This window comes from Haliaeetus albicilla, chromosome 15 (genome assembly GCF_947461875.1).
Source record: "Haliaeetus albicilla chromosome 15, bHalAlb1.1, whole genome shotgun sequence".
NCBI lineage: Eukaryota > Metazoa > Chordata > Aves > Accipitriformes > Accipitridae > Haliaeetus > Haliaeetus albicilla.
In genome coordinates this window covers 29,916,452-29,942,049 of record NC_091497.1, presented here as the reverse complement: position 1 = coordinate 29,942,049, position 25,598 = coordinate 29,916,452, and the positions used below count along the sequence as shown (strand labels likewise).

General features: G+C 42.5%; 1 protein-coding gene across 1 annotated transcript; it reads left to right on the top strand.

The window, feature by feature from the left end:
• The first annotated feature begins 1,651 nt into the window (after positions 1-1,651).
• OLFM4 (olfactomedin 4) lies at positions 1,652-25,394 on the top strand. The gene is made up of 6 exons (XM_069802807.1): positions 1,652-1,808; positions 3,968-4,045; positions 7,814-7,966; positions 13,997-14,209; positions 15,142-15,295; positions 23,077-25,394. The coding sequence occupies exons 1-6, from the start codon at positions 1,728-1,730 to the stop codon at positions 23,868-23,870; spliced, it is 1,473 nt and encodes a 490-aa protein (XP_069658908.1). The 5' UTR covers positions 1,652-1,727; the 3' UTR covers positions 23,871-25,394.
• The last annotated feature ends 204 nt before the right edge of the window (positions 25,395-25,598 follow it).

The following is a 25,598-nucleotide window of genomic DNA, read 5'->3' as shown; positions in this document are numbered from 1 at the left end:
TGGGAGGAAGACGCCTGGATTTGTTTTCTTGCTCTACCACCATAGCTCTCATTCTTTTTGCTTAGACATTATCACACGCCTTCCAGGTCTTGTCTATCTTACATTGAGTTATTAGCCATGAAATCCTCCAGTGGAGATGCAGTTTCTGCTGTGAAAAAGTCTTTTTGCAAGAACATATTATATCCATTCCCTACAAAATGAGTTACCCCTCAGAAAAGCTGCTGCTACCAGCCTTGTGAATCTGTTGGGAGGCTTACACTTACGGGAAGCTGTGGTAAAAACATGTTACCCAATGGACTTGACTGCTCTGAAATTTTCTAGTATGCATCTGCCCTAAGCCTCAGCTTTCCCATTTGCCACCTGGAGCTGATAGTGCTATGCTAACACAAGAAAGCTGCCTGAGTTCTTCACCCAGGAGGTGGGTTTCATATGAGGCAGTACTGCTCAGAAGTACCGCTGCTCCTGCCCTTACCTCCGCTCTCCAACGTTGGAAAGGAATAAGGGTCTCCTAATCACTTTCTCCACTTACACTCAACTGCAGCCTTTTGTTGCTGACCCAGTAGAAAAACTAAGTCTGACACAATGAGGAAGGAAAGGGCAAATGCTGCATTGATGGTACAGGCACAGGAAGGGACAAGAAATGACATGTTTTTGTCTAGAGATTTCTGACTTATTTTACAAGTGCACAGACATGGCCATCCCCTTAGTCCCGACTGGAACCTTCCTCCCAAACACCAAGCTCATTTTCCCAGTGATCCACAGATCTCTGGAGAGAAATTTTAATTTCTCTTGCACTAGGTGGAGGCTTGCAGCTGACTGCACCAAGGGGGTAGCTTGTTGGAAGTGGGGAGTTCCTACGGTGGGCTGGATGCCTTGGGAACTGCAGGCAGCTGGCTGCCTGTCACACCATGGTGTGGTACAGCTGGGGAGTGTGGGGGCCACACCAGACATTGCCTGTGGCCTTTTTTTATCTCTCTGGATCAGTGATCTGGAGACAGGACAGTGAATGTGTGGTCAGGTGGCATGCAGCTCCATGAAAAGAGAGCAAGTGAGTAAGCACTGATGGGTACACAGTGTTAATGCACGAGTAAACATTAATGGGTACACAGTGTTAATGTACGAGACATAAACCTACTGGGAAGGAAATAGGAGAAAGTCTGTTTGTGTCCCACCTGTGCTATGTGAGAATTGAGGGAACTGAAAAGCTGTAGAGACCCCTGTGCGTTTTACTTACCGTCAGAGATCTGTTGGCCTTTGAAAAGAGGGGAGGATGTTTCTGGTGTGCGAACAGTCTACCCTGACCTGCTCTTCTCTGTACCTGTAAGAAGTAATAAATACCACCCAGACCTGTATTGTCTGCATAACTTAGGAGAAATCTAAGAATTTTTGTGATTCAGTCACAGTAAGAGGAAATGCTTATCTACCTGTCCTAGCAAATAAGCACCCGATGTTCTGCATAACCAAGATTAAGATTAGATACTGCGCCACATGGGAAAGCTTTCTTGTTAGGAAATTGGACGTATTTAAATTTTGGTGGTGAGTAACTTGTATGTTCTTTGTACGTTAGCAATTTGGCACCTATAATTATATGACTTCATCATATCACTTATCCAAAAACTTAAAAAAAATATCATGCTAGTTCCTTAAGGTTTGGCTGGGGAAATCCCCAGACTCTACTATAAAAGATCTCCTTTGTCCCTTTGCTGTCACATCTGCTGGCTGAGAAGATGAAGCACACACAGGTGGCTGTGCTGCTCTTCATGCAATGCATGATTGTTCTGGCTGGATCAATGGCAACAACAGAAGTGGTAAGATGGGGGTCTAATAACCTGAGCTTTGGTGCCTTCTTGTCATCTCATGTAATTTCGATTGCTGAAAATTCTTGTAAGGTTACTGGAAAATTCTTAGGCAAGTGTTGAGATCTCTGCATGGAGGAAGTTTAAAGTATATCTTTATCCTCCCCCCAACTAATGTGTAGGGACTGGGTAATAAATGTAGAAATGAGGCACAGGTTTAAAATCAGAGTCAAATTCTGCCTTTGGTTAGATGAGTGCAACTCCCAGTGAGGATCTGAGTGGATATTAAATGCTCTGTGTAGCTTCTAATTAATTAGCAAGGGCTTACAGCAGGAGAGGATCCACATCTTTGATATGGAAGGAGTTGGGAGGTGGGGGCTTTCCCAGTTGCATGGTTGCTATCATACTCTGTGACCAGGCACGTGAAAGCCATGCTGGGTGGTTTTTGTGGAGTGCTCTCCCTCTTCCCCATAAAACTGTATCTGGATGGGCAAGAGAATTCAAATCAAAGCTATCAATCAGAAAAAAAAAAACCCCAAACCCCAAAGCAACAACAAATCCAGGGAGGAAGGGAGAAGAGAAAAATTTGGAAAAAAAATTAAAAAGTAAAAAATTACATTCGTGAATGATCTGTTTTGATTTTGTGCTGTCTCTTTTTTTTTTTTAAATTTAAAACTGAGCTTAAATTATCAGAAGAAAAAGTTTGCAAACAGCTTAAAAGCTCTTCCAAATGAAACAAAACATTTTGGTTTTGTTTGACCGAAAGTGACTGCCTTTAGGTATTTTTTTAGTTAAAATCTGGAAAAAAAAAATTTTTGGCTCCCAATGACTTTCTTATTTGTCCGGTTTAGTCACCAACCAGAAAAATCCTGCATGCCCCTAGTTATATTTTTTGAAGTTTGGGAATGCTGTGGATGCAGGCAGTGAAGTCAGCATCTCCTGGGAAGGTGCTTTTATCTGCTCAAGAACAGAAAGTTGCAAAAGTCCAGATGGAGGCGTAAATATACATTGACAAGCTGAGTGTAGAAAGCTTAATATGGGAGACATTTCTTCTCCGTCTGCTTAGCTTTAAGCTAGTCCCCAGTTTGTGTAATTTACACAATTTGTGATGCTCTCTGCCCTACCACTGTTAATTGCTATTAGCCGCCCCCTCCACGTTCAGTGTAATCATTTGAGCACACAAATGCTTGTTCAAACGGATTTATTTGACAAACTGTCCCACAAAAGCTTTTTTACGCTGTGCCCTTTAATGGACCTGCCCTTTGCCGGCCATTTGGATTTCCCCACCATTCCCTGGCTCGGGAATGGGGCTCCGGCTGGGATTTGGGAAATGCAGAAAGATCCAGGGGTGAGCGCCCTGTTGCGGGGGAAGCCCATTTGACGCTCCGTCTGTCACACCATTTGACATTGAGGGCGTCTTGCTGCAATTCCCAGTTTGCCACAGATTTTGGTGAGACCCCACTACAGGCGACGTGGGGACACGGTAGACCTTTAGGGACACACAATGCAGTGCCAGGGTGACAGCCGCTCTCCTTGCCGTGGAAGTTGCTATATAGTCTTACCACATAGAAGACTTCCAAGGTGGAACCTGGCTGCATCCTTGGCAGCGTGGCGGCTTCTCCCGGTGCTCCCTCCCCGCGGTGGGATGCTGTCCCCAACGCGGGGCTAGCGGCAGAGCGGGACGCGTGCCCCAGCCGTCGCAGCTCGCAGCCTGACAGCTTGGCGTGAAAGGGGCAGCGAGTCCTGCGCCGAGAGGCTGGAGCGTGAGCTGGGCGGCAAGGAGCGGGCATCCCTGCTGGGAGGACAGTAGTCTCCGAATTTAGGGCAGGGGGGCACGGTACTGTCATTTTAGACGGCCAAGCTATCTGCCAGGGCTGCCTGTCAGAGCCCCAGCTCACACCTCCCGGGTAGGCTGAGCATCCCCTGCCTCGCACTGGTCACACAGAGCCTTTCTTCAAGAAGAGGTGTCTGTGAAGTGACACTGTGCCCGGGGAAACGTTAGTGCCCTCAGCAGCAGATCAGAAAAGGCAATTAATTTTACAGTTGCTGGGGATGGCTCCCATAATAAAATCAAAGTGCTTGGGAGCTGCAGAATGGGGGCTAGCTGGTGGGGAAGGGATGGTGCCATATGCAGGAATTCACACTGAAAAAGGCTTTCCTTTGCTTTTTAGACCCCTCATCTCAATAGGACGCTTCCGTATCTGACTCAGCCTAGCAAGACGACTGGCAACCTGCACACTGCCCCAAAGGTATGACTGTTACTGTTCTTCAATAAAGTCCAGAAAAAGCAAAATTAGGAACTTGTGTCCCATTTTTTAAATGCTACACAGTCACTCACAGGCTTAACCCTGATACAGGGCTGGCCAGGAAAAGCATTTAGGCGTTGGGTATCCAGGATTTTAGGCAGTAGTGAATACCTCAAATCATCAGTGCTGCTGCCATGTCATTCTATGCCTTAATTCACATCGAAAGCTCTGGCATTACCCTTGTGACTACTGAACTGGACCCCAGACACGAAACAGCTGGGGACGTGGGGGTTTGATGGCAATCTACCAAACAGTTTGGTGTTTACAGCCTCCCTGGAGGAAGGGGAAAGCTTCTTTTCAACTCTGTCTTCTCACGTAAAGCAGAACAGGGCCTTAAAACTATCTTCTGAGAAGTGCCTACTTGTGGTTGCTGGAGGTAAGAAAATCTTGATTCTCCCTGTTCTACTTAGCTCAAATTTTATTCAACTATTTACTGATAGAGGGACTTGAATCTGATTTCTGTGCCTTCTGGTATAGTGCTCAAGTCCATGGTCTGCGGATTTCAGGGTTTGGTTTCTTTCCCTCTCTCTCTCAGTGACTGCTTAATAACGTGTTTGCTTTGGAACGGATTCAGTGGGACACACTTGCTCTGAATGGTCCTGCAACCAAGTATCAAGAAAAGAGTGTCCCGAGCACAGCTCCAGATCAGGTTGGAGATGGTAGACAGCTTGACCGCAGGTCTTCGCCGTCCAAGCTAGGCAAGTGTGGCAGCTGGGAGGTGTGGAGGGACCTCTTCGGAGAGAGAGTTAAGACTCTGGCTCCAGTAGAGTGTTTAGGAAGGTAAATGGCGTCAGGAGTCTCTCTCTGAGTCTCAGTAGCAGGTCCCAAACCTCATCCATCTCCTTGTTCAGCTGAGGTGACCTCTATCTTTGCTGTGGCCTCTGTCCCTGCCACGTGGTTTCTGTGGATCCCATTTGTTTTAGGATGAGCAAGTAGCTAATTCAGAGCTGTGAATGCCACTGGGCTACAGCGTAGCTGGAAATTAAGCACTGAAATGGCTAGGCTGTTTTGAGGATGTAACCCTAAGTCCACATTTAGGTAGCTGAATAAATTTTCTGGTTTCCAGAAAATTGAGTAACTGCCGGCTCCTACTCCCTTTCTTAAATTGAAAGGATGTGGAAAAGGAACATTTCTCATAGCTTCAAATATGTATATGTAACAGCTTAATTTTACAGAGTGAAATGTTGCTGTCAAGTCCTTGCTGTAAGCTAGGACAGTTTGCTCTCTTTTAAGCATTCAGTGTAAATTATTAAACCTTAAAACCCATACAACTCCATCAAAAGTAACAGCCTGTCTTGTGCATTTTTCTACAGGACGAGGGAAGACATTTTTGTTATATGGTTGTCATTTGACTGGTATTATATTTTGATTGAAGCACTGACTGACCCAAGGGGCTTTTAACCAAACAATGTTTCTCGGTCTTGTCAACATCAAGATGCCTATGTTTGTAATGCCAATGGAAGAATGGAAGCAGTTCGTCTGCCCAGGCTGTCTGCTTCTTTGGGGAAACTGTCTCTTGGCTTAGATATAAGCTGCACTTACTGTAGTGAAGCTCTGCCTTCAACTCAAGGCTCTCTCCTAACACAAATGTTAAAACAGAATAACTGTTTTTCATAGGGAGTTTAAATGCACAAGTTGGAGTTTTTTGGGGAGATCATCTCAATACATTTATGAATGGTTTGTTTCGCACATGAAATAATCATGGTACCTCTAGACAAACTACTAGCTATATATAGTCAAGACTAGTTTATAGGAGAGTATACAGTGTATAGTTCACACTATATAATGTATGGAAATGTATATGTATGTATAGTACACACTATGCCATACTATCTCTAGTATACTCTCTTCCTATACTTATACGCATATATGTTATATTTGTGTTATACACAGAAGGGATAGAATACCATACTGTCCACACAAAAATTAGCATGCCGGTGCACAACAGTCTTACAGAAGGCCCCAGATCCTCACTAAACCACATTTATTCCTTCTTTTCTTTTCCCTCCCCCCCATCTGTTTCTTTTATTATTGCTGAGCAACTTGCCATCGCAGTCATGCCCATACGCAGAGGACTCAGAGGTGCAGAAGCATCTAAGTGACTTAGGAACCTATTTTTCATAGTAATTGAGGTACTGGTAGGCATATCTTCAAAAGTGCTTGGAAACTTAGAAATAGTTTGCAGTATGTTCTCAGTGGTAACCTACTTGGCAGGGAAATCGATGAAAGTTATGTGCTGGGCCATTCTGGAATGCCGTAAGATACTTCTTTTTTTCCTTTCATGATAAATGTCTTCAACAGTCTGTCTGTGAGTGAAGTTTTAAGGCCCATGGTGCTTGAATAACACAGATAAAATGTCTTTTCATGCTTTCTTGTAAAATAAGATGTGTGCTGTTTGTCATGGCTGCAGTAAAGAGGTTGCCAGAAGTGTGAACTGGGATCATTCCTGCTTGCTGCTGTACTATTCTTGGGCTCACAGGTCAAGACAGTTTTGCTGCTGGCCATCGCTGCATGTTCTGGGCTGGTTTGATAGTGAGGAAGTTAGCTGAAATCACTGTGAAAAAGCAAGGGAAGAAGTGCTGAAATGTCAACTTTCAGTAGATAGTTTTGTTGTTTGCTTGTTTATTTTTAAAAGAGAGAGAGAAAGAGAAAACGCTTGAATAACACTGGGATTTCTGCAAGGTAGGAGGAGAGATTATAGAAAGAAGCGCATTTAAAGAGCAATCTGTAGCTTTAAAATATGCAGCTGCATTGAAGTGTGTGCCAGCATATTTTAAAGTAACATCAAATATCTTTATTAATAAATTCGTGATAGGTTTATGAACCGGGAAACGTTTTGTGTACAAACAAAAAAGAACTGCTCCAAACATACTCAGTATTCAACCCAGTGTTTATAGGAAATTATGTGCTTTGGCTGTAAATTATGGCAAGATTATCAATTGCCAGCCGTGACCTTTCCATACACCATGCACGTTGCTCCAATGGTGATGCTTTGAGCGTGCAGACAACCAGGACAAGGTGATTCATCCTAATGGCATGGGCAATAGCTTCGCAAACTATCCACAAACGTGGATGGGCTGGCTGTGATATGTGGGTGTTACGTGCAATATTTTGTAGCAAAATAAGTATTTCTACCTTAGGCTGAGCCTGTGTATTTAATTCATCACCTTTCAGTGGTGTGTAATTAAATGCATATGTCTGTTTGCTGGGGCTGGCTGAGAAACTTCAAATGAAGCATTTTTCTTTTCAAAACTTCCCCTGCTACTAGTTCTATTTTGGTGCTTTCGTCTCTATGGATGGAAATGTCTAGATGATCTGATCAATTCAGATTAACAGAGCAGTAACTGTAAGGCCTAACTTACTGAGCTATTATTTTCCTGCGGTTGTGTGCTTTTCTATCTGCTGGAAAAGGTATTTCATTATCTTAGGAACATTGTCCACAAGATTGGGAAAGTAAGGACTATTATATGCCTCTCTTTTTCTGGTGGTAAAATCTTTACAACAATATTTAACTATTTTCAGAAAGATTTGTAAGACTGAGTCATAAAAATTGCTAGGTATTTTGAGTTCCTTGGAAGAAAAAGGTGAAAGCTACCTAGTAACAAAGTTGTTGATCTCATGATTATCACAGCTCATATTATTGTCAGATATTAGCTACTGCTTCCAGAGTAGAATATTAACACTTTTTTCCTTACCGATTTGTTATTGCAGCTCTTTGCCAGTGTGCCCGGCTCTGTGGATGACGAGGGAACTTGTCAGTGCTCTGTGTACTTGCCAGATACCACCTTTCCAGTGCAGAAGGCTGAGCAATTGGAAATTATAGCCGCAACACTCTCAGAGAAATTTGAGACAGAGCTTTCTCAAGTAAGGTGTTCTTTTCTCATAAATATAACAATTGTACCTTTGCTGAAAAATGGTTGCCTGTGAAAAAGTACAGCAGTCAGCACTTTTCTGTGACATGTCTTTCAAACAGCGGGGAAGAGGGCTCTGTAAGAACAAGAACGGTGATTAAATCTTGAATCTTTGACATTGTAGCATGTCATGCATTTGAACGTCCTTAGGTCTCTTTTCTAGGCCTTTGCAGCTAGAGGCATATGGTATTTTTGGAAGAATGGTTATATTTTGCCTTTTTTGGCTCATTTTTATTGGTTTGAGATTGCTACACAGAGCTATAGGAAACCAAGCTTCCTGCTCTTTCATGTGTTATTATTTGTATCAAGCCAGCCAGATTGTAAGAGGGAAATGAAGGGAAAGAGGAGAAAAGTCGCCACAGCCCAGAGTGACAAAGTAGGTGAATATTTGCCCCTTCACTTCTTCTGCTTTCACAGATTTAAAAAAAAAAAAAAAATCAAAAAAATCAAGTACCTTCCTTGTCAACATCTGAAGCCGTGGCAGCGAGACTGCTGAATTATGCATTGCTGTTGAAGACAAACACACCTTCCACTACTTTGGCTGCTAGTTGCATGAATTCAGATCCATTTTTTGAGGAACTTGGGCAAACCTACACACGCTGCGGTGCACTGGGTAAAGCTGCCTGTGAAGACAGAAATCTGTCTTTGACTTTTGATAGTGGATAAATATTCAGAATTTAGATTAGGTGTCCAGCCGAAAGTGTTTTCTTCAGGAACCAAGCATCTTAAGAAATGAAGTGTCCTTGAATTAATCAGCAGAAAAGGCACAGCATTAAATTATAAATTCTAACCATAAATATTCATAACCCTTCTCTGGTATAATCAAGAACAGATAAGAAGTTGTGCATAAAAAACACAACAACAGGCGGAGGATCCTGTGGTAAGATCTTTCAGTTCAAATCATTTGTTTTGAAGGAACTGGAGCTAACAACGAAACACATTCAGCTGTCAGCCGGGATATGAAGGGCAAGCTGATAGAAGCCCCACTGCCTCCAAGCACAGGAGTTACCTGATCCCTTGCAGCATGGAGGTGTAGCTCAGAGTTAACGATCCATGAAAATCACTGCGATTTCAAGTCCCCATACTGTTCCCACTGTGGTCAGTGCTGCCATTTTAAGCTAATTGCACTGGGACAGGATCAGGGGCACGATTCCCAGCCAGAAAGTTGGCGTGATTCTTCAAGGGGTTTGTGTACCACCTTTCCCCGTCACCTGCCCTGGTGTAACCAGTCTCTTACCAGTACTTTCCTCAGAATGGTGCACCTTTCCTTTAAGATGTGTGACTTATCTGCCAGTGCCATGCAGTCTGCAGAGAATCTCAAGTGCTGCTCGACCTCTCTGTGTGGACAGCCTCAGATCTCCACTGAGTTCAGACATCTTGCTCATATAAAGACACAGGTTACTATAGATACCTAAAATTAGGTGTTCAGATTTGTATCTGAATCTCACCTCTAAATTCAGGGCAAGCTGAATCCCCACCATGGAGTTTAATGTCGAGGTTGCCAGCAGGTGTCAACCGGTGTAACTGTGTTGTCATCCTTAGGTGCCCAGCAGTGTACCGCAGTGTAGACACTGACCTTGGCTTTCAATTTTTGCTGCAGACAGTGAAAATTCTTGACCTAACTCAGGCTTGACTGAATTTCATCCTGTCGAGACCAATCAGTGAAGCAGTGTTACAATTCATCTAGTTAGACAAAGTGTGACATATACTTTGGTGTGATATAGGCAAAGAGACACTTTGGGTCAGAAATGAAAAAGAACAGATTGCATTTTGGTGTAACTCTATGTGTGTAAGATTTCTCAGTTATGATGATGTTTTTCTGTAGAAAGAAGAAAGTTGTCGAGCACTGCCCTCTTGATATCTGAACTTAAGTAATCTGAAGTCTTGTGACGCACCTTCACCTTTCCAGCTGTGGAAAAAATCCTCCTTACACAATCCTGTATATTACTTTAGTCATGATAATACTCATAGAAAGAAGGAAATAATGAAATGGAGGAAAGCCAAGCTCTCATTATTGATCATTGTTAGAAATGATCCTGAGCAAATTCCTAAGGAATCACGCTCAGACAACCTAGTCTCACCACAGGGGTGGGAATTTCTACTGAGTGCTTCCTTTTTTGACTCCGAGAATCCAGGCTTTAGTTGCTCTTCTAAAACACCCTTTGAAGCTCATGGGAGCTTTTCCTGGGTAAGAGCTGCAGGATTGGAACCCTTAAGGATGCTTTCCATGTGCTAGAAGTCCCAGATAAACAACCTGATTGAATCGTTAACCTTTTGCCTGATTGTAGGCTAATTCAAAAAGCAAGGGGGTCCTTTTATAGAATCAGCAGGCAAGGAAGCTCGCAGATAAAGAGATGCTCTCATGTGCCAAACGAGTACAAACCGTAGGCTGAAAATACCAGACTAATTTTTCCTCTGTCACATCAACCTTTGCCAGCATAATTATGATTACAGAAGTAAATTAACCTTTCAAAGCAAAGCGGGAATTGGCTGCTCTTCTCAAAAGGAAAGGGGAGAGGACACCTCCGTAACAGGGATGGATCAGCACGTGATCCCAAGGAGAGAAAAATGCCTTTCAGAACTTGGCTAACAACGGCCACAACATCCTCATGTAACAAAAAGAGGAGAAAAAAAATCATGCATGCCCTCTGCCAGGAACAGCTGTTTTCAAAATAAATTAACCTGCAGTGGAATTCTGCTTGGTGTCAGCTTGAAGACTGCTTGCCAACCTTGCTCCTTACAGGTCTGGAGAGGTCAGGCCTGCCCGAAGCCAGTGTCCTGGGCCGAGTGACATTATAGAGTTGCTGGTTTTGTCACTTCTTTCTTATCTTCCCTCAGTCCTTCCGCATTTTTTTCTTTTACATCTTCATCTTGTACCTTCGTTCCCCCTTCTGTAGTCTCCAGGTGCGTGCTGGAGAAGTGTCTGTTTGCATGCTGCAAAACCTGTTTTGATAAATACCAATTGCAGGTAAGTGACACAGTAAATGAACGTTGCAGATTTTTCCTGCCCTTTTCATTCCACGAGGGTGACAATGCTTGGAAAGGAGGAAAAACAGAAACTGAGGAATTTTTTTCCTACATATGCCTCACATGGCTCCATTCTATTCCTATAAAGGGCTAATACAGGCCCTATGCACTCATCATACCCAACTTTAAGCTTTTACGACAAATGTGGCAGCAATCAGTACTAGTTATTGGTCTGTATCCTTAAATATGGGATATGCACAGAATTTCTGTGCCAGCCTGTCAAGAGACAGCCCCTAGCAGGTAGATGCAGTGGAAGAGCAGGGATTACAAGCTGCTTAAGTCTCTCTGCCAAACAGAGCAACATCATGTTCCTTTTTTCAACAGATATTTGTAAACTACTGAAACTCCTAAGCCAGATCTGAGCAGGCGGGAATGTCCACACAGGGCATTGCAGTGCTTGACATATGTGCTGGATTTGTCTGCAAAGGCAGCATGGATCTGTTAGAGCAGCACTGCTGAGAAAATGATATTTGTCCAATAATTCGCCAGGGGAGCTCTTAGCTTAAGTTCATTGCGATGCTGGTGTGGCTGTACAGAGCACTGCAGAGTGCTGGGGCTAGTTCAGGCTCAACATGTGTGGATATTGCTCAGCTTTACTCCACTGGATGGTGTTGACATGTCCTTAAATGACCTAGATGGTTGAACTGAGTGAAAACCCTCTGATGTGGGAGAAGAACTTCAGGTCTGTGTCCTGCAGCACTCTGTGATCAGGGCTGAAATAACCGTGTATGCCTTGTTCCAGCTCTCAGCATTTTGTCCAGGCTCTCATGACCCTGGAGAAAACTCCAAATTCACAGGTTTCTCACTAATAAGTAGCCATCACTAATTCCAGAAGTCTGTTTATTTCAGTGATTTGTAGATTTGTCTGTATTGCATTATTATTATTATTATTAGTAGTATTACTCTGAGAAAGGTTATTAATACCTAGATGGATTTCCAAATACCTCTATGATATACATAGCTTCACACAGCATTGCAATTTTGTTCAGGCATGGGCTTGCTTTACATTTCTCAGGCTGTAATCATATATCCTTTCTTCTTTTGTTGTGCAAACTCTAGACACACAGTTTAAACATTGACCTTTGAAGATTTTTTCCAGAAGATTTTTTTTTTGAGGGTATCTTCCAACTCCAAACAGATTTGGGCGATCAGTGAAAGTGTGAGGTCCAACTACATCTGGCTTTGCCAAGAACATTGTCCCATATTTCCTACTATTCCCTCCTGAACAGATGATGGTGACAGCTAGGACAAGGGATCCCAGCTGCCTCTGTTGCCAGCCAGTTACAAGGAACTAGGTCTAAGCCTTTATATGTTATTTTATGATTCTTAATTATAATAAATTACTTAGCTTGAAGTTACCCTGGCTTGACCTGGGAGATCTAGAGCATCCAGGGTCAGGGTGCTTCTACTGGAGCTTATGGAAACTTGTCAGTTTATATCAGAGCAGCTCGAAGTCTGGCTGCACACATTTAGAGAAGAAGATCTGTTTCAAACTCTAATTTGAATGCATGGGATTGAGCAGCCTGTTTTTGGTATACGTTATATATGTGCATGCAGAGGTTTGGTAGTGGGTTCTTTCAGATTTATAGTGTAGTTGTGCCACTATTGAAAATTATACTTCTGAAAAGAGGGTCTTCTCTCTTACGGTTCTCCTTCGTAAATCACATCACTGAATATCTTATGATCTTAAAGGATCCTTTCTGCCCCTCATGAATTTCCACGCCGTGGGCTCCCACACCTCCTCTTTGGTACACAAAGGGTTCAATCAAAATGGAAACTAATTATTTGATGTGGTTTTTGGGGTCCCTTTCCTGGGGGCTGCTTCCAGAACAGGAAAATGGGGAGTCCATGGTCTTCAAACCATGACAAGATTTTAGATGCCATTCCAGAGACAATGGGAAAAATACTGACTTTCATTTCATGTTAAGATAATGCAAGAGTGGTTGGGAGGATGTGGGCTAAAAATATTTCAGTCGAAGAAGTAATAGTTATGGAAATCATAGTGCCATAGAGAGAGGGACTTGTATTACAAATACCATCTGAGAGTATAAATACGGAGTTACTGGTACAACAAACTAATTATACCTACTTCTTACCTTTCATGATATAATTATATTGATTTAAGGGAAAAAAGAAATTATGTATCTTTCCCAAAGTGTTAAATTTCAAGGAGCTAACATTTCCCAAGGGAGGTCCCAAATCCGTATAATATTCTTAACATTCTGCATCACAATGCTTCTGCTGTGACCTTTACCTCAGCAGATACATGTGTGAAAATATATTTATCCGGACAACTGTTTAATGGTTCAAAGGCTGAAAAGGCTGCTAGGTAAATTACTTTAGCTAAAGCCTGCAATATATTTTACACTTTCATTTAAACCAGATTTGATTTTTAACACTGTGTTTAAATATTTTCCCCCTGCCCAAAGACAAACCCCAAACCAGTCCTGCCAACTTTTGAGACAATTCAAATGTACACAGGGTAAAATCCTATTGGATTCAGAGTTAATAGGAAATGAAGTTGAAAAACTTGGGAATCCTTTATTGCATTTTTCAGCCTCCTTGGTTTGCTTTTGTGAGATAATACACTGCAGATTTCCTAATAAAATTTTCGCCAGTGTAAGTTCTTGGCATACTGAGGATAAAATTAGCTCTCAGAGACAATATTGGCAAAGAATTAAAAAAATGGAAGACTGCGAGTAAAATTCTGCCTTCAGTCATCCCCAGGCATTCCTGAGGGGACTTTGTGGAACTGCCAACAATAAATGAGGGTTAAATTTCACATTTTTTATGTATGTGATGAGAATTTCATTTATGTAGTTTATGTGAAGAATATATATGTCAAGTATGTGGAAGTTATGCATGGGGCACTCAGAAATATAATAAAGATGTCAAACAGGCTTGTCTCATTTGCTAACCTGGACATGAATATATACCTTTTTTCCCTTTCTTTAAGGTTAGAGAGTACTCAAAAATGCTTGACCTGTATCAGCAGCAAATCCTTAATCTAACCATCAGAGTGGAGCATATGGAGAAGAGCAGTGTATCTTACACAGAACTGGACTTCCAGTTACTGAAAGTGGAAATCAGTGACCTAAAGAGCCTGGTCACACAGCTCAAATCCAGCCTTGTTGGAAGCAATGTCATCGTTGAGCAAATATATTTGGAGGTATTGCCAAGGTCTTAATTAGCCACAGAGGGTTCAAACATACAGATAGTCTATTCTCTCTTTAGTGTGTAGGTTGAGGAAATGTAGCCTGTCTCTACTGCAGCCAGCAGAATTATTTTAGCATTTCATCAGCATAAATTAAAAGAAACCTTGACCTCAAATGTATTAAGATCTTTTTCCTTGATATAGAGCACAGAAAAGCAAAGAAACCCCAAACCAAATGGAGACCACTTTATTTTTGCCAAATACCTGCCTGAAAGTTAACAGTTTTGCATAGTGTTAAGCACATGAGCTGATTAAATTATTATAATAAGTATTAATTTATAGACCCCCATGCTTGAAAGCCTCTGTGCTCTAACTTAGATAATTAAAAAATTAGCTTCTGGTTGCTAGGGCAGTGGCCCAATCAATATGAAATCAAGAAGTGGGAAAGACTATCACCTTCCCAGCAGACTATAAATCACATTTGCAAAACTGTAGTTAATCACTCACCTAGAGAGAATAATTACTTCAGATGGAAAGTGAAATATCATTTTCTCCGTTGCCCTCTAGATCATCAAGTAGGTGATTGAGAACATTATTTATCTTTGCAAATAAAATTTCCAGATACTTTTGTAAGGTTGGAATAAGTACTTTTTATATATAATAGCTAGTACTTGCCTAAGACTTACTGGATATGTTTATACTATGTATAAAATAACACTATATTTTTGCATTATGTTATACAACTGAGTGTTAAAGCATTTCCTTGCAGTCATATACTTCTGCTGGAAATGTAAGGTTCAGGCTAGCAGGATAAGGCCTATTTTCAGGGATATTTCTTAAAAGCTGTTCTGTAGCATCTTCTGTGGTATGATCAACCCTGCCTGCAAATATCTGTAAAATGAAGTCAACAGAAATTTAAACTTGCTCTCTTTTTTTTATTTCTCTAGATCACCAATCTGACTATACTGGTAAATGAACTAGAATCACTGGACAAAACCAATATCCTTGCAATTCGTCGACAAATTGTGTCTCTGCAGAATCAATTGAAAGAGTGTGAAGAGGGCATGAACAAAACTACAGTACCCCCTTATTTCCCACCAGGTAAGCGTTTGTATTGTGTATCAGATAAGGAACAACATAATGCATGGGTACAACAGTAAATGCAGAGATTTCCCTTTGTTAATATTAAATACAATTGTAATGATACTACTCAGCTCTTGAAAAATCGAGCAGACAGCTCCTAATGTTTCATCAACGGGTTCAAAAGGAAAATGAGGGCAGGAAACAAACTCTTTCAGACACAGTAGCTGTTTTCAACTGGAAAAAGTTGTAATCTTCCTCTCACCCGCAGTGCGAAAAGTGAATCTCCCCCCACCCCCTTCTCTTTTTCAAAACAATTACCTTTTTTTTGTGGGAAACTATGCTTTTTTCTTTTTCTGACCAGCTTTGATTTTTAATAGTTCCTGTGAAAGTGACCTGTGTCATGGCAATTTTGCTCTAATGCTGCTTGGGAAATGTATGAGCAACAGTTGATGTACTAAAGCTGTTGGTATGCAAGCTCTGGAAGATAGCTTTGCATGAAGATTACTTTTGCTTCACAGGCAAAAGATTCTTCTAAATCAGAAGGTCAAGAACCTTGGGGGGAAATTCTGGTCTCAGGGAAATAAGTGGGAGCTTTATGACTGATTTCAGCAGAACTAGGATTTTATAATTTTCTTAACTAGGAAAGGTTATGTTCTGGGGCTTAGATCAGTGGTTCCCAGAGTGCAGTTCATATAAATGTATCAAAAGTCACAGGGCATGCAGTAATTAGTTTACAACTGGATTAATTTTTGTCTTGACCGTGTGTTCAGCTTGAAAAATCACATTGTGAGTGAATCATAGTCTGAGAAATTTTGAGAGTCAGATATGATACACTGGAGCAAACCATTTAGGAAACACTAGTTTAGGTATGCCAGGTCAAGCATCCCACTTGCTAACAGACAGGAGGATTTATCAAACTGTGTTTATCCCCTGAGTGTTTTATACACAGGGGATTCCTTTTGCCAGAGTATTGTAAGAGCGAAAGTGCTCTGTTGTTTACAATACCCAGGGGAAGAATCCTGCTTTTTCACATAAGCTGGTTAGCAATCAGCTAGAGGAGCCCATAAAAAAGAAGGAGTGGTGTCCTGCTTGCGAGAAGCACAGATTTGCACCTACCACCATTTACCTTTCATCACCTTGGGGTCAGCTAGTTCAAACGTCTCATTGGAAAGGTGAGAGCCAGAAATACAAGCTTCCCTTAGGGTCAGCAGCCTTTCCTATTGCGATCTCCTTAGGGTTTCATCATGGTGCGGGCAGCTGCTGCGCTTCCCTGACACGATGCACAGGTAACACCTTGTCTGGGGATCAGGCAGGAGAGAAAGCTCGAACAAAAACCTGCATCGCAAAATCTCAGGGCCCTTCTCTGCTCCTTAAGGAAGGGCTTAAAATGTTTCAACGAAAAAAAAAAGCAAAGCAGTGTTTTAAAAGTATTTGAAGGGCATCTCATTGATTTATTGAGGGTGACGGTGTGTGGAAAGAAACAGCCTCTTTCTCTTCAAGCCTACAGCAAGCCTTTGTTTCACTGAGAAAGTACTGAGCTCTCGAACAAGAATACTGTGTCCTTCCATGAGTGGTGGAGGAAGGGGCTGCTTTCATGCCTGGGTGGCTGGAGTGAGCGTCTGTGCGATGTAGGAGCTTTCACAGAGTGGGAAAGGGAGGTCTATGCTTCACAGCGCAGCTCCACGCAGGGATAGGCAAGTCGTGCCTAGAGCAGGATGATAGCTCTGGGATGGGTAAATGTAACTGCATAGGATTGTGACCATAATAGAGTTATTTAGCATTGCTTCTTAGGGCATGATGGGGAGGTGGATGAAGTTTATCTGGGACCAAAAAGGTATTGCTTTAGCGTTGCCTTATTCCCGACTGGTGTGCCAGCTACCTCAGGCACCTTTGCATGTCACTGCATTGTGTGGGAACCGCAGAGCAGGAGATAACCTAGAAGGCGCAAAGCCCCACGTGGTATGAACGCCAGTAGCTCCAATGACTTCCAGAGAATTACCACCACTGGCATCAGCTGAGGACATCCTCTGGTGTTACCTGTGAGTTTATCTCCTGCCCACAGCAATAAGAATGCCGGAGGGGTTGGACGACGTGTGTGAGCGTATTGACGTGGCCACCTTTAGGGTGAGGGCGGTCTCTGAGGTTGGCACAAAGGAATAGCACAGCAACTGCGGAGGGCAGGCAAGTTTCCTTCCTGTTGGGAGATGCCAGCTATACAGATAACCCAGGTGGTATGAAGGATCAGATCCTTGCTAATCCACGCAGGACTGGTGTATCCTGATTTTGTGTGCCTGGTGGGGAGCAAATGTTCTCTGGGCAGAGAACTTTGTAGAGCAATTACATGTCCTGCAGACTGTATGTGAAAACAAGTAGTAGGAGGAAGATGTTATTGCTTGGGGAGATGAAGTAAGTATGTGAGAAAGCTGCATTTTCTAGATGGTCATTTTGGAGGCTTTGCATGGATGCTCACACCTAGGCCTCTGAAGATCTCATTTATGCATTTGAACAAAATTTCCATACGTTTTCTCTGCAAGCTTGAATGCCTTGAATTCCTGCCAAACCATTTGGCCTTGCCCTGCTTTTAGTTCATATTATATTTATAATGTTTGTATTAAACTGACTCTTTGTCCTGTTTTCAGACTGAGTTTTCTTTCCCCCTTCATCCTCTCTCCTGCATATTTTGGGTAGGCAACATGAACTAGAGAGAGTTTGGCTAATCCCCAAGCTGCCTAAGACCGTGAGTCTAAAGGCAAGTTTAATTAAAGCTTCTTGCTTCTCAGTGCTGTAGCACACAACCCCTCTGACTCTGTCCCCCAAGGCTTTTGCTGCTGTATTTCTGAGTGAGCAGGCCTGTTCCCAAACAACATAGCAGAAAGAAATCATGGGTCTCCGTTTGCCTTTCTCTCCATCTGGAGAGGTGGGTGTCTGAGATGGGGCTCAGTAAATATATAGTTAATCATCCTCCTCATCATCACTGGCTTTCCTATCTGCAGCAGTTCCTGGCGTCTCTCTCATCACCACTCCAAGGGGAAGAAATATTTATCCATTTGTTTTTCTTTCACACCAATCTCACCTGGTTGCATCAGGGCAGGTATAGAGAGAAAAGACCCCAGGATGGTTCTTTGAGGACTCTGCAGCAGATTCTTTGTCACATCTCACTGAAATTATCTGAAAGAGGCAGCAGGGAGAAGTGAGTCAGATGAAACTCTCAAAGGCAAAAAAGAAAGGAAGGAAAAAAAGAGCAAAGCTGTTTTTTCTGGCTTTTATCTATTCAGAAATTAAGGATTTCAAGTTACTGGTGAATAGGTCTCAGCAGGAGAAAGACCTGGTGTAGCCTAATGCTGAAACTCGGGCAACCCTATTGGAGTCTTATAGTGATTTCACTTTTACCTTATATTTTACCTCCTATGTACTCAAGATATCTGTGGTTTTTAAGCATTTCGGGTTGTGTTTTGGAATCAATACATCCATACACAACGAGACAGACATGTCTACGGACACCTAAATAGAACTGGCCAGTGCCTCCTCTCCAGGACTGCCCGAACTGCCCCTGAAGACACATGCATTTCTCCGTTGGCGACAGAGGGAGCTTAGCTGAGGCACCTGAACTTTTAGTAGCCTGCAGGTAGGTCAGATGAACTCCAGCCCTCCACCTCATCTCCCGTTAGATGCTGACAATATAAGTCTTCTCTGACGCAGTTGCCCGCCTGTGTCTGTGCCCTGTGATACTGGTGAAAACTGAAGTGTCTGTGTGGGTTCCTCCTATGTCAGTGAGACAGTAGGAGCCAAGATGAGCCTTTCCTTGAGCAGCTCTGTCTCCTGTGTCTCAAGCCGTAGTAAGGCTGGTCACAGCTCACACATCTGGATGCAGTGGTTCATCTGATGGGAGAGGAGGGTGCACATCTGGTGCTTGGGAACACGTGTGAGAGCATAGCACCAGCCTCCAGCCTCTGTGCCCCTCATGGGAGTTCCTTTAAACGTGGGTCCCACCTTGTCTCGTCATCTTCAGCTGCATAAGCAAACTGTGGTCCCTTCTCTTCTGCAATCAGATGCAGCTGTTGGTGGGGGGAGGCTGCTGGAGTTTTTTTGGCACCTGTATTGTTGGAGTGAGAAGGTGATGTGCTCTGCGAGCACTTTAGAGTGGAGTAGGTGAAGCGAGACCCAACTGGATGCATCTCATGCTCAGTTCTGCAGCCTGTTAGCCAAGCAAGTCAGGCTCCCTTCAGTCCTGACAACTAAATGCCAGCTCCTTTTCTGATGAATCAGAAGGATTAGTAAACAACTGAGCTGAGATACTGGTTCTTTATGTAGGGAGAAGGAGAAGTACGTGTGTATGTACCTATGTTAGTCCTCCTCACGCCTATTTGCTACATAAGCGTGAAACAAAGGAAGGCAAAAATACCAGGACGTCGTTTATCAGTGGCACAAAACAGTGCAGAAAGGAGTTAAAAACTTGAAAGTTTGAATAATGCATATGGATTTATTTCAAGTACCTTCTAATATTTACAAAATTACATGACACTTTGTTTCCTTTGTGCATTTTTTTCCCCAGAAGATCCAGACAGGGAGGCAAGTTTAGATTAAATAAACAACAATGAATTCTTCTGAACCTGTGCAGAAGACAGATCACCCCCTGACTACCACAGAGTTTTTTGGTAAAAAAAATAAAAAAATTCTGGGAGAGTTTTCAAGGAAATCAAAATGAAGCACATACTCTATAGAAACCTCAGACAATTTTTGATGTCATTAAAACGGAACACGCTTCTAACTTTATTTTAATAATTCATTGTTTCATAAATAAAAACCAAACAAGTGTTCAGCAGAGAGCTCTCTTTAAGGGAAGAAATAATAATTTATTATTTCTTTTGTAAAAAAAGGTCTCTCTGCTGAACACACGTTTGTTTTTTATTTATGAAACAACGTATGAATTATTAAAATAAATCTGGAATTGTGTTCTGCTTAATGACATGAAAAATTATTTGAGGTCGCATATAGATGAGCTTAGCAGTACTTCACTACCTGCAAGCTTCGGTGCTATATTTTTCTAAACAAATCAAGAGTTTTAAAGCATTTAATAACCATTTAATTCTGAGATAAGTTTATTGTGATTTAAGCACAGTAATATATTCAATATGTCACCAGCTTGAAAGAAGCCCTCATGCCGGAGGTAACAATACATAATAGAGATATAAGAAAAAACCGGCCCAAATTGATTTATGGAGTTGGCAGGCTGCAAGCCATTTTGCACTGTCTGCCTTAGCTTGCTTTCTTTGCATGAGCTGAGGTATAAGCACCTCCAAACGTTGGTATCTGTGCCAAGTGCTGAGGCCACGTTACTAGCCATGCTACGTGCCATTTCCAGAGATACAGCCTGGCTAGCCATACAGCAGTGCCTTCCTCCTGTGCTATATTTGGAAATGAGGTTTCTGCTCCAGGGCCTCGTCCTTTGTAAAGCACTTAAGTGCATGCTTAAATGCTCATCTGCTCCAAGCCAGGAATGCTGATTCGCATCGATTCTTGGTGGCAGGGAGGGAAGCGGCATTCAACCAGGGTCATCTTGCGTTTCAGCTGCAAGAATCCCAGGACGCGAAAGCGGGCTGGCGGAGGAGATGGGGTTCTTCACAACTTGTGTCACCCTCTCTGCCGTGAGTTGGGCTCTCGGTGATGCAGAGCTGCTCCCATGGGCAATACTGACCCCAAGGAAGTTGCCAATGCAGCCCGGGGACACAGGGATTTAGCTCAGCATAGTGATTTCTGTTTAATATAAAGCTGCTGCCCACCTTCCTCATAGATGTTGAGAGGAGGCTGCTGGTGAATCGCATATCCCCCAAGTCACTGGCACAAGACAGAACGAAACTGTGAAGGGGGAAGATGTTATGTAGAGGAAGGAGAAAAATACTACATCTTGTGAAAGGAGGAGACATGGAGAGCTTCACTGCCCAAATCGACTTTACACATTGGCACAAATGTTACCCTCTTGCTTTGACATTTCTAACATTCAGGCCACAGGTTTCCTCGTCCCAGAGGCAGAGCATCTTCCTCCTGGGCAAAGCAGATCAGGAAAAGATTTCTCTGTTTGCAACAGTCCATTTTTCACCAAATGTCTTGTTTCCCAGTCTTTTTCCAAGTAGAGTACTTCAGATTGTTCTGTCTCCGCATTTCCCTCTATCTGTGGGACAGACTAGGATGCCTTTGAGAACAAGATACCTCCCAGGTTTTTCTGTCAGTGGTTTTAGGATTTTCCACTTTGGTTCCATAAGTATTGTCTGGACTTGCTTAGGGATGGCCAACTTTGAGGGCAAAAACTAAATTCTCTGTTATTTCTCTTTCTTCTTTGTGCTAAGACATAGGTTATTTATATGCTAGACACCCCTTCATATGGCTGAGCTTATGAAGAGCCATTCTTTTCATACGGACTGTAAGCAATCGTGATGTGGTACCCATGCAAAGTATTAAAACCTCAAAAGATAAGTTTGACTTTCATCATTGATGCCACAGCTGGTGGTGCATAGAGTTCCTGTGCTGAGGGAGGTATTATTAACATCAAACAGTCATGGCCATTAATGTATCCATTAATTGACATGTGAGACTTGGGTCTATTCATATTATACCCCATCTTTAATAAGGAAGGCTGTCTAGTGGCTAGAGCACCCCACTGAACTGGGAAACATGGGACTACCACTAAGCTTGTGAGCTGGTGCTGGTCACTTGACACCTCTGTCTCCATTACCTCAGGTGAACATATCCTTACAATGAAAAATCTGGGACACTTTTGTGGCAGTAATACAAAAAGCTAATGTTAACACTTGGATAAAAGCATGCTGGTTTTTGCCAGTGGCAGCTTCAGACTCATCAGAGGCCCACGGACATTTCTGAGTGGAGGGTTTTTTCCACCAGTGACTTACAATATTGAGAAATTTTCAGGAAACAGGAATGTCACTGCCGTTCACCATGAGTAAAAGGAAAGTATTTCTTGTGTCTAAGTTCATTTTCCCATGATTCTGAAAGTGGCTTCATAGTTGATATATAGAAAACAGAGCTGTTGTGGTTCAGTTTGAAGTCATATTCCCTTTAGAGTTGTCTCACATGAAAACTCGGAGTAATATCTGTCTACATTTCCTAGGCTGTGATTGTTACTGTCTGCAGATTTCTTTGTGGGCCTGAGGTGGAAGGCACCATGCGGCTGTGACGCACTGTTGTAAAGCTGTGATTCTGACAGCAGAATGCTAATCTGAAATGTGACTCTGGAATTACTGCTGCTGCTGCTCCTTCCTTCTCCTCTGCAGTGGAATACACAGAAATCAGATGCTCCTCTTTCTTTTTTTCCCCATCTCCCATGCTCTCAGTTCCACTGAGGTAGAAAATAACCTAAAATGCTTCTGAAATTGTATTTTCCAAGGGATTTCCTAGTGCATCAGGCTGGCATGCATCAAATGGGTAGAAACAGAAATCGGTCCCTTCTCAGGAACAGCGCAGTGAGCACTTATTTTCTGCAAATTAATCCTGACTGAGGACGGATGTCCTATCTTTTCTCCACCTTCCCATCCTCTACAAATAGCTGTAATAATATGTGCTCTATTTTTTTTTAACTAACTTTCTGAGTCAACTTGGAACACTTAGTGCTATCCAGTTGCTGACCTTGGCCCAAAATGAGCCTTTTACACATGAAGCTATGCATTTATGTCTGTGCTTTGCCACAGAGCTAATCCCTAGTAAGCACACTCTAGAGGCTACAGTATGCAAAACCTCTCTCCTAATGATGACATTTGGAAAACCAGTTTTTTTCTTTTTAATTACAGGTAGCTGCATTCACCGTGGACTGCTGAATGTTAGCCAGCCCTATATTGTAAAGCTGAACTGGAGAGGATTTGCCTACAAATACGGTTCCTGGGGTAGAGATTACTCTCCCTCTAACCCAGAGAAGGAAGTCTATTGGGTTGCACCATTGAACACAGATGGGAGATACTTGGAATACTACAGAATTTATAGTTCCTTTGATAATTTGCTGCTGTTTAAACCCATGTATGAAAGTAGAATAAGATATGGGGAAGGAAGCGGTGCTGCCCTTTATAATAATTATTTGTACTATCATGCTTATAGTTCAAGACATATGGTGAAGCATGATTTAAAAACGAACACCATGGTTTTGAGGAAGGAGCTTCCAGATGCTGTTACCAGTAACCGTTTCTCTTATGCAGGTGTATCATGGCAAGACATAGATTTTGCTGTGGATGAAAGTGGGTTATGGGTAATATATTCAACAGAAAATAGCATGGGCAATATTGTGATTAGCAAACTCAATGAGACCACACTTGATGTGCTAAATACTTGGCAGACAAGACAGTACAAGCCATCTGTTTCCAATGCTTTCATGTTATGTGGTGTTCTGTACGCCACAAGGCCAATGAACACTAGGAAAGAGGAAATCTTCTACATGTATGACACAAGTACTGGCCAAGAAGGTAGTATTAGTGTCATCATGGATAAAAAGTTAGATACGATCCAGAGTATTGATTATAACCCCACAGATCAGAGACTGTATGTTTACAATGATGGTTACCTTCTAAGATATGATGTGACCTTTCAGCCTTAGTATCTCAGTGACATAAGCACGCGATAAAACTGGCAGCAACTAAACCGAGAGATGTGATATGCCTTTAGACAATGCTCTTGCCAGTTTAGAGTTCGTCTGGTCTAATGCACTGTATCTGTGGATGTTATATATATTACTTATACTCCTTAAAGGAATTGCCCACTCCGGTCAGTAGTATTGCTGGCAGCAGTGTTCGGCAGTAGCGGGTTCTTTAGATTTTGATTGGTGTTTATTGATGCTCGGTGCTTTACAATTGTCCTGCCTCTAAGGGTAGATTTACTGCATAGATTTAGTGCATTTTGTTCACAGAAATTGATGGCACAGCCTATCTACTGACCGAGAAGCTAATTACCCACTGATGTGCATTTGTCAGTGTAGCACAGGCAAGTCACCCAGAAACTGAGAATGAATTTCTACTGATCTTCATCAGAGTGAATTGAGGCCTCAGAGAAATTAGTCAAAGGATTAAAATAGTATAGGAAATAGGCTTGGTCGGAGGACAGCAACCCATTCGTTGGGTGCAAGCAGTAGTATCTGGCTCAAGGCTTCAGGACAGAGGGTAGAAATGCACTTTGCTGTTTGAAGTCCTACCACAGGGAGGGAAGAGGGAAGAGAAGGCATTGAGGCATCACTGCCCTCGCCATCACTGATGCAGTGGGACAACCAGCCCTGGGGCCCCCCTGTAGCTGCCTCCTAGCATTTCAGCCCTTTCCCAAACTGCCAGAGCACCAGCCTGGTTTCTCAGAGTGACTGGGGGGACAAAACCAGCAACAAGGCTTTCACCAACTTTCCCTCTGTCCCAGTTTGCTGCCCTTAGCAATTCCATGTGCCTAAACCTGGCCTTACAAATGGTCTTACTGCAATCTAGCCATGTTTTGTGGTCACCATGGCTCCATTTTCCTGGCAGTACAGTGCAAGAAACACTTTTCCTTTCATTTATGCTCTTGTAAGCTGATGCAAATCCTCCTGTTGACTTTATTGGCCACGAGTGGCTCTTAGGTGTATGTCATGCATTGCCATAGAATGACAGCCGTGTTATTTAATGTGCCTCTATTCAACATTTTTGCCATTCTGTAATTAGATTCCTGAGAGCCTTGTTAGTGTGGGGTCCAATTTGTTCCCTGGGTATTTCTGTCTTACAGCAAGGTAAGAGGTCTTGTGGAAAACAGAACTCTGGCCAAACTAGTTGGTTATATGATGTGGTTTGTTGGGTTTTTTTTAATGGGTATTGTGTAATAGTTTCTGACTGTGTGTGCACTGTAACAATGTCTTACCTTCATCATGCCAGAAAGCAGGCTGAAATACTGAAATTCAGAGCTCTACAACGATGAAGAAAGCAGTTTATGTGGTTCATTTTCTTCTGTTACCTATGCAATCAAGTCTGTGTCATCTGATAATCAAAATCAATACGTATGCAAATGATTGCTTTTGTTTTAATAAAAAAAATATTTCAAAGGATCTCACCTGTGCTATAGAGCCATGTAAAGCTGCTTGTGACAAACAGGTAACTTCTGGGATGCAATGGGAAGCTAGGGCACCAAATGTTTGAAACAGGATCGTTGCACTCACTTGGGCTCTGTGTGCTTAAACAGCTCTGGGAACAACACAAAGGTATGAATCAGTATGTCAACAAGTACCTAAGAGGAGCTTTATTTCCCCACACAGAAATATGTTAGCTGGTTAGGGTAATACTTCTCCACCAAGCTGAGATGTTACTCGAGACATCAG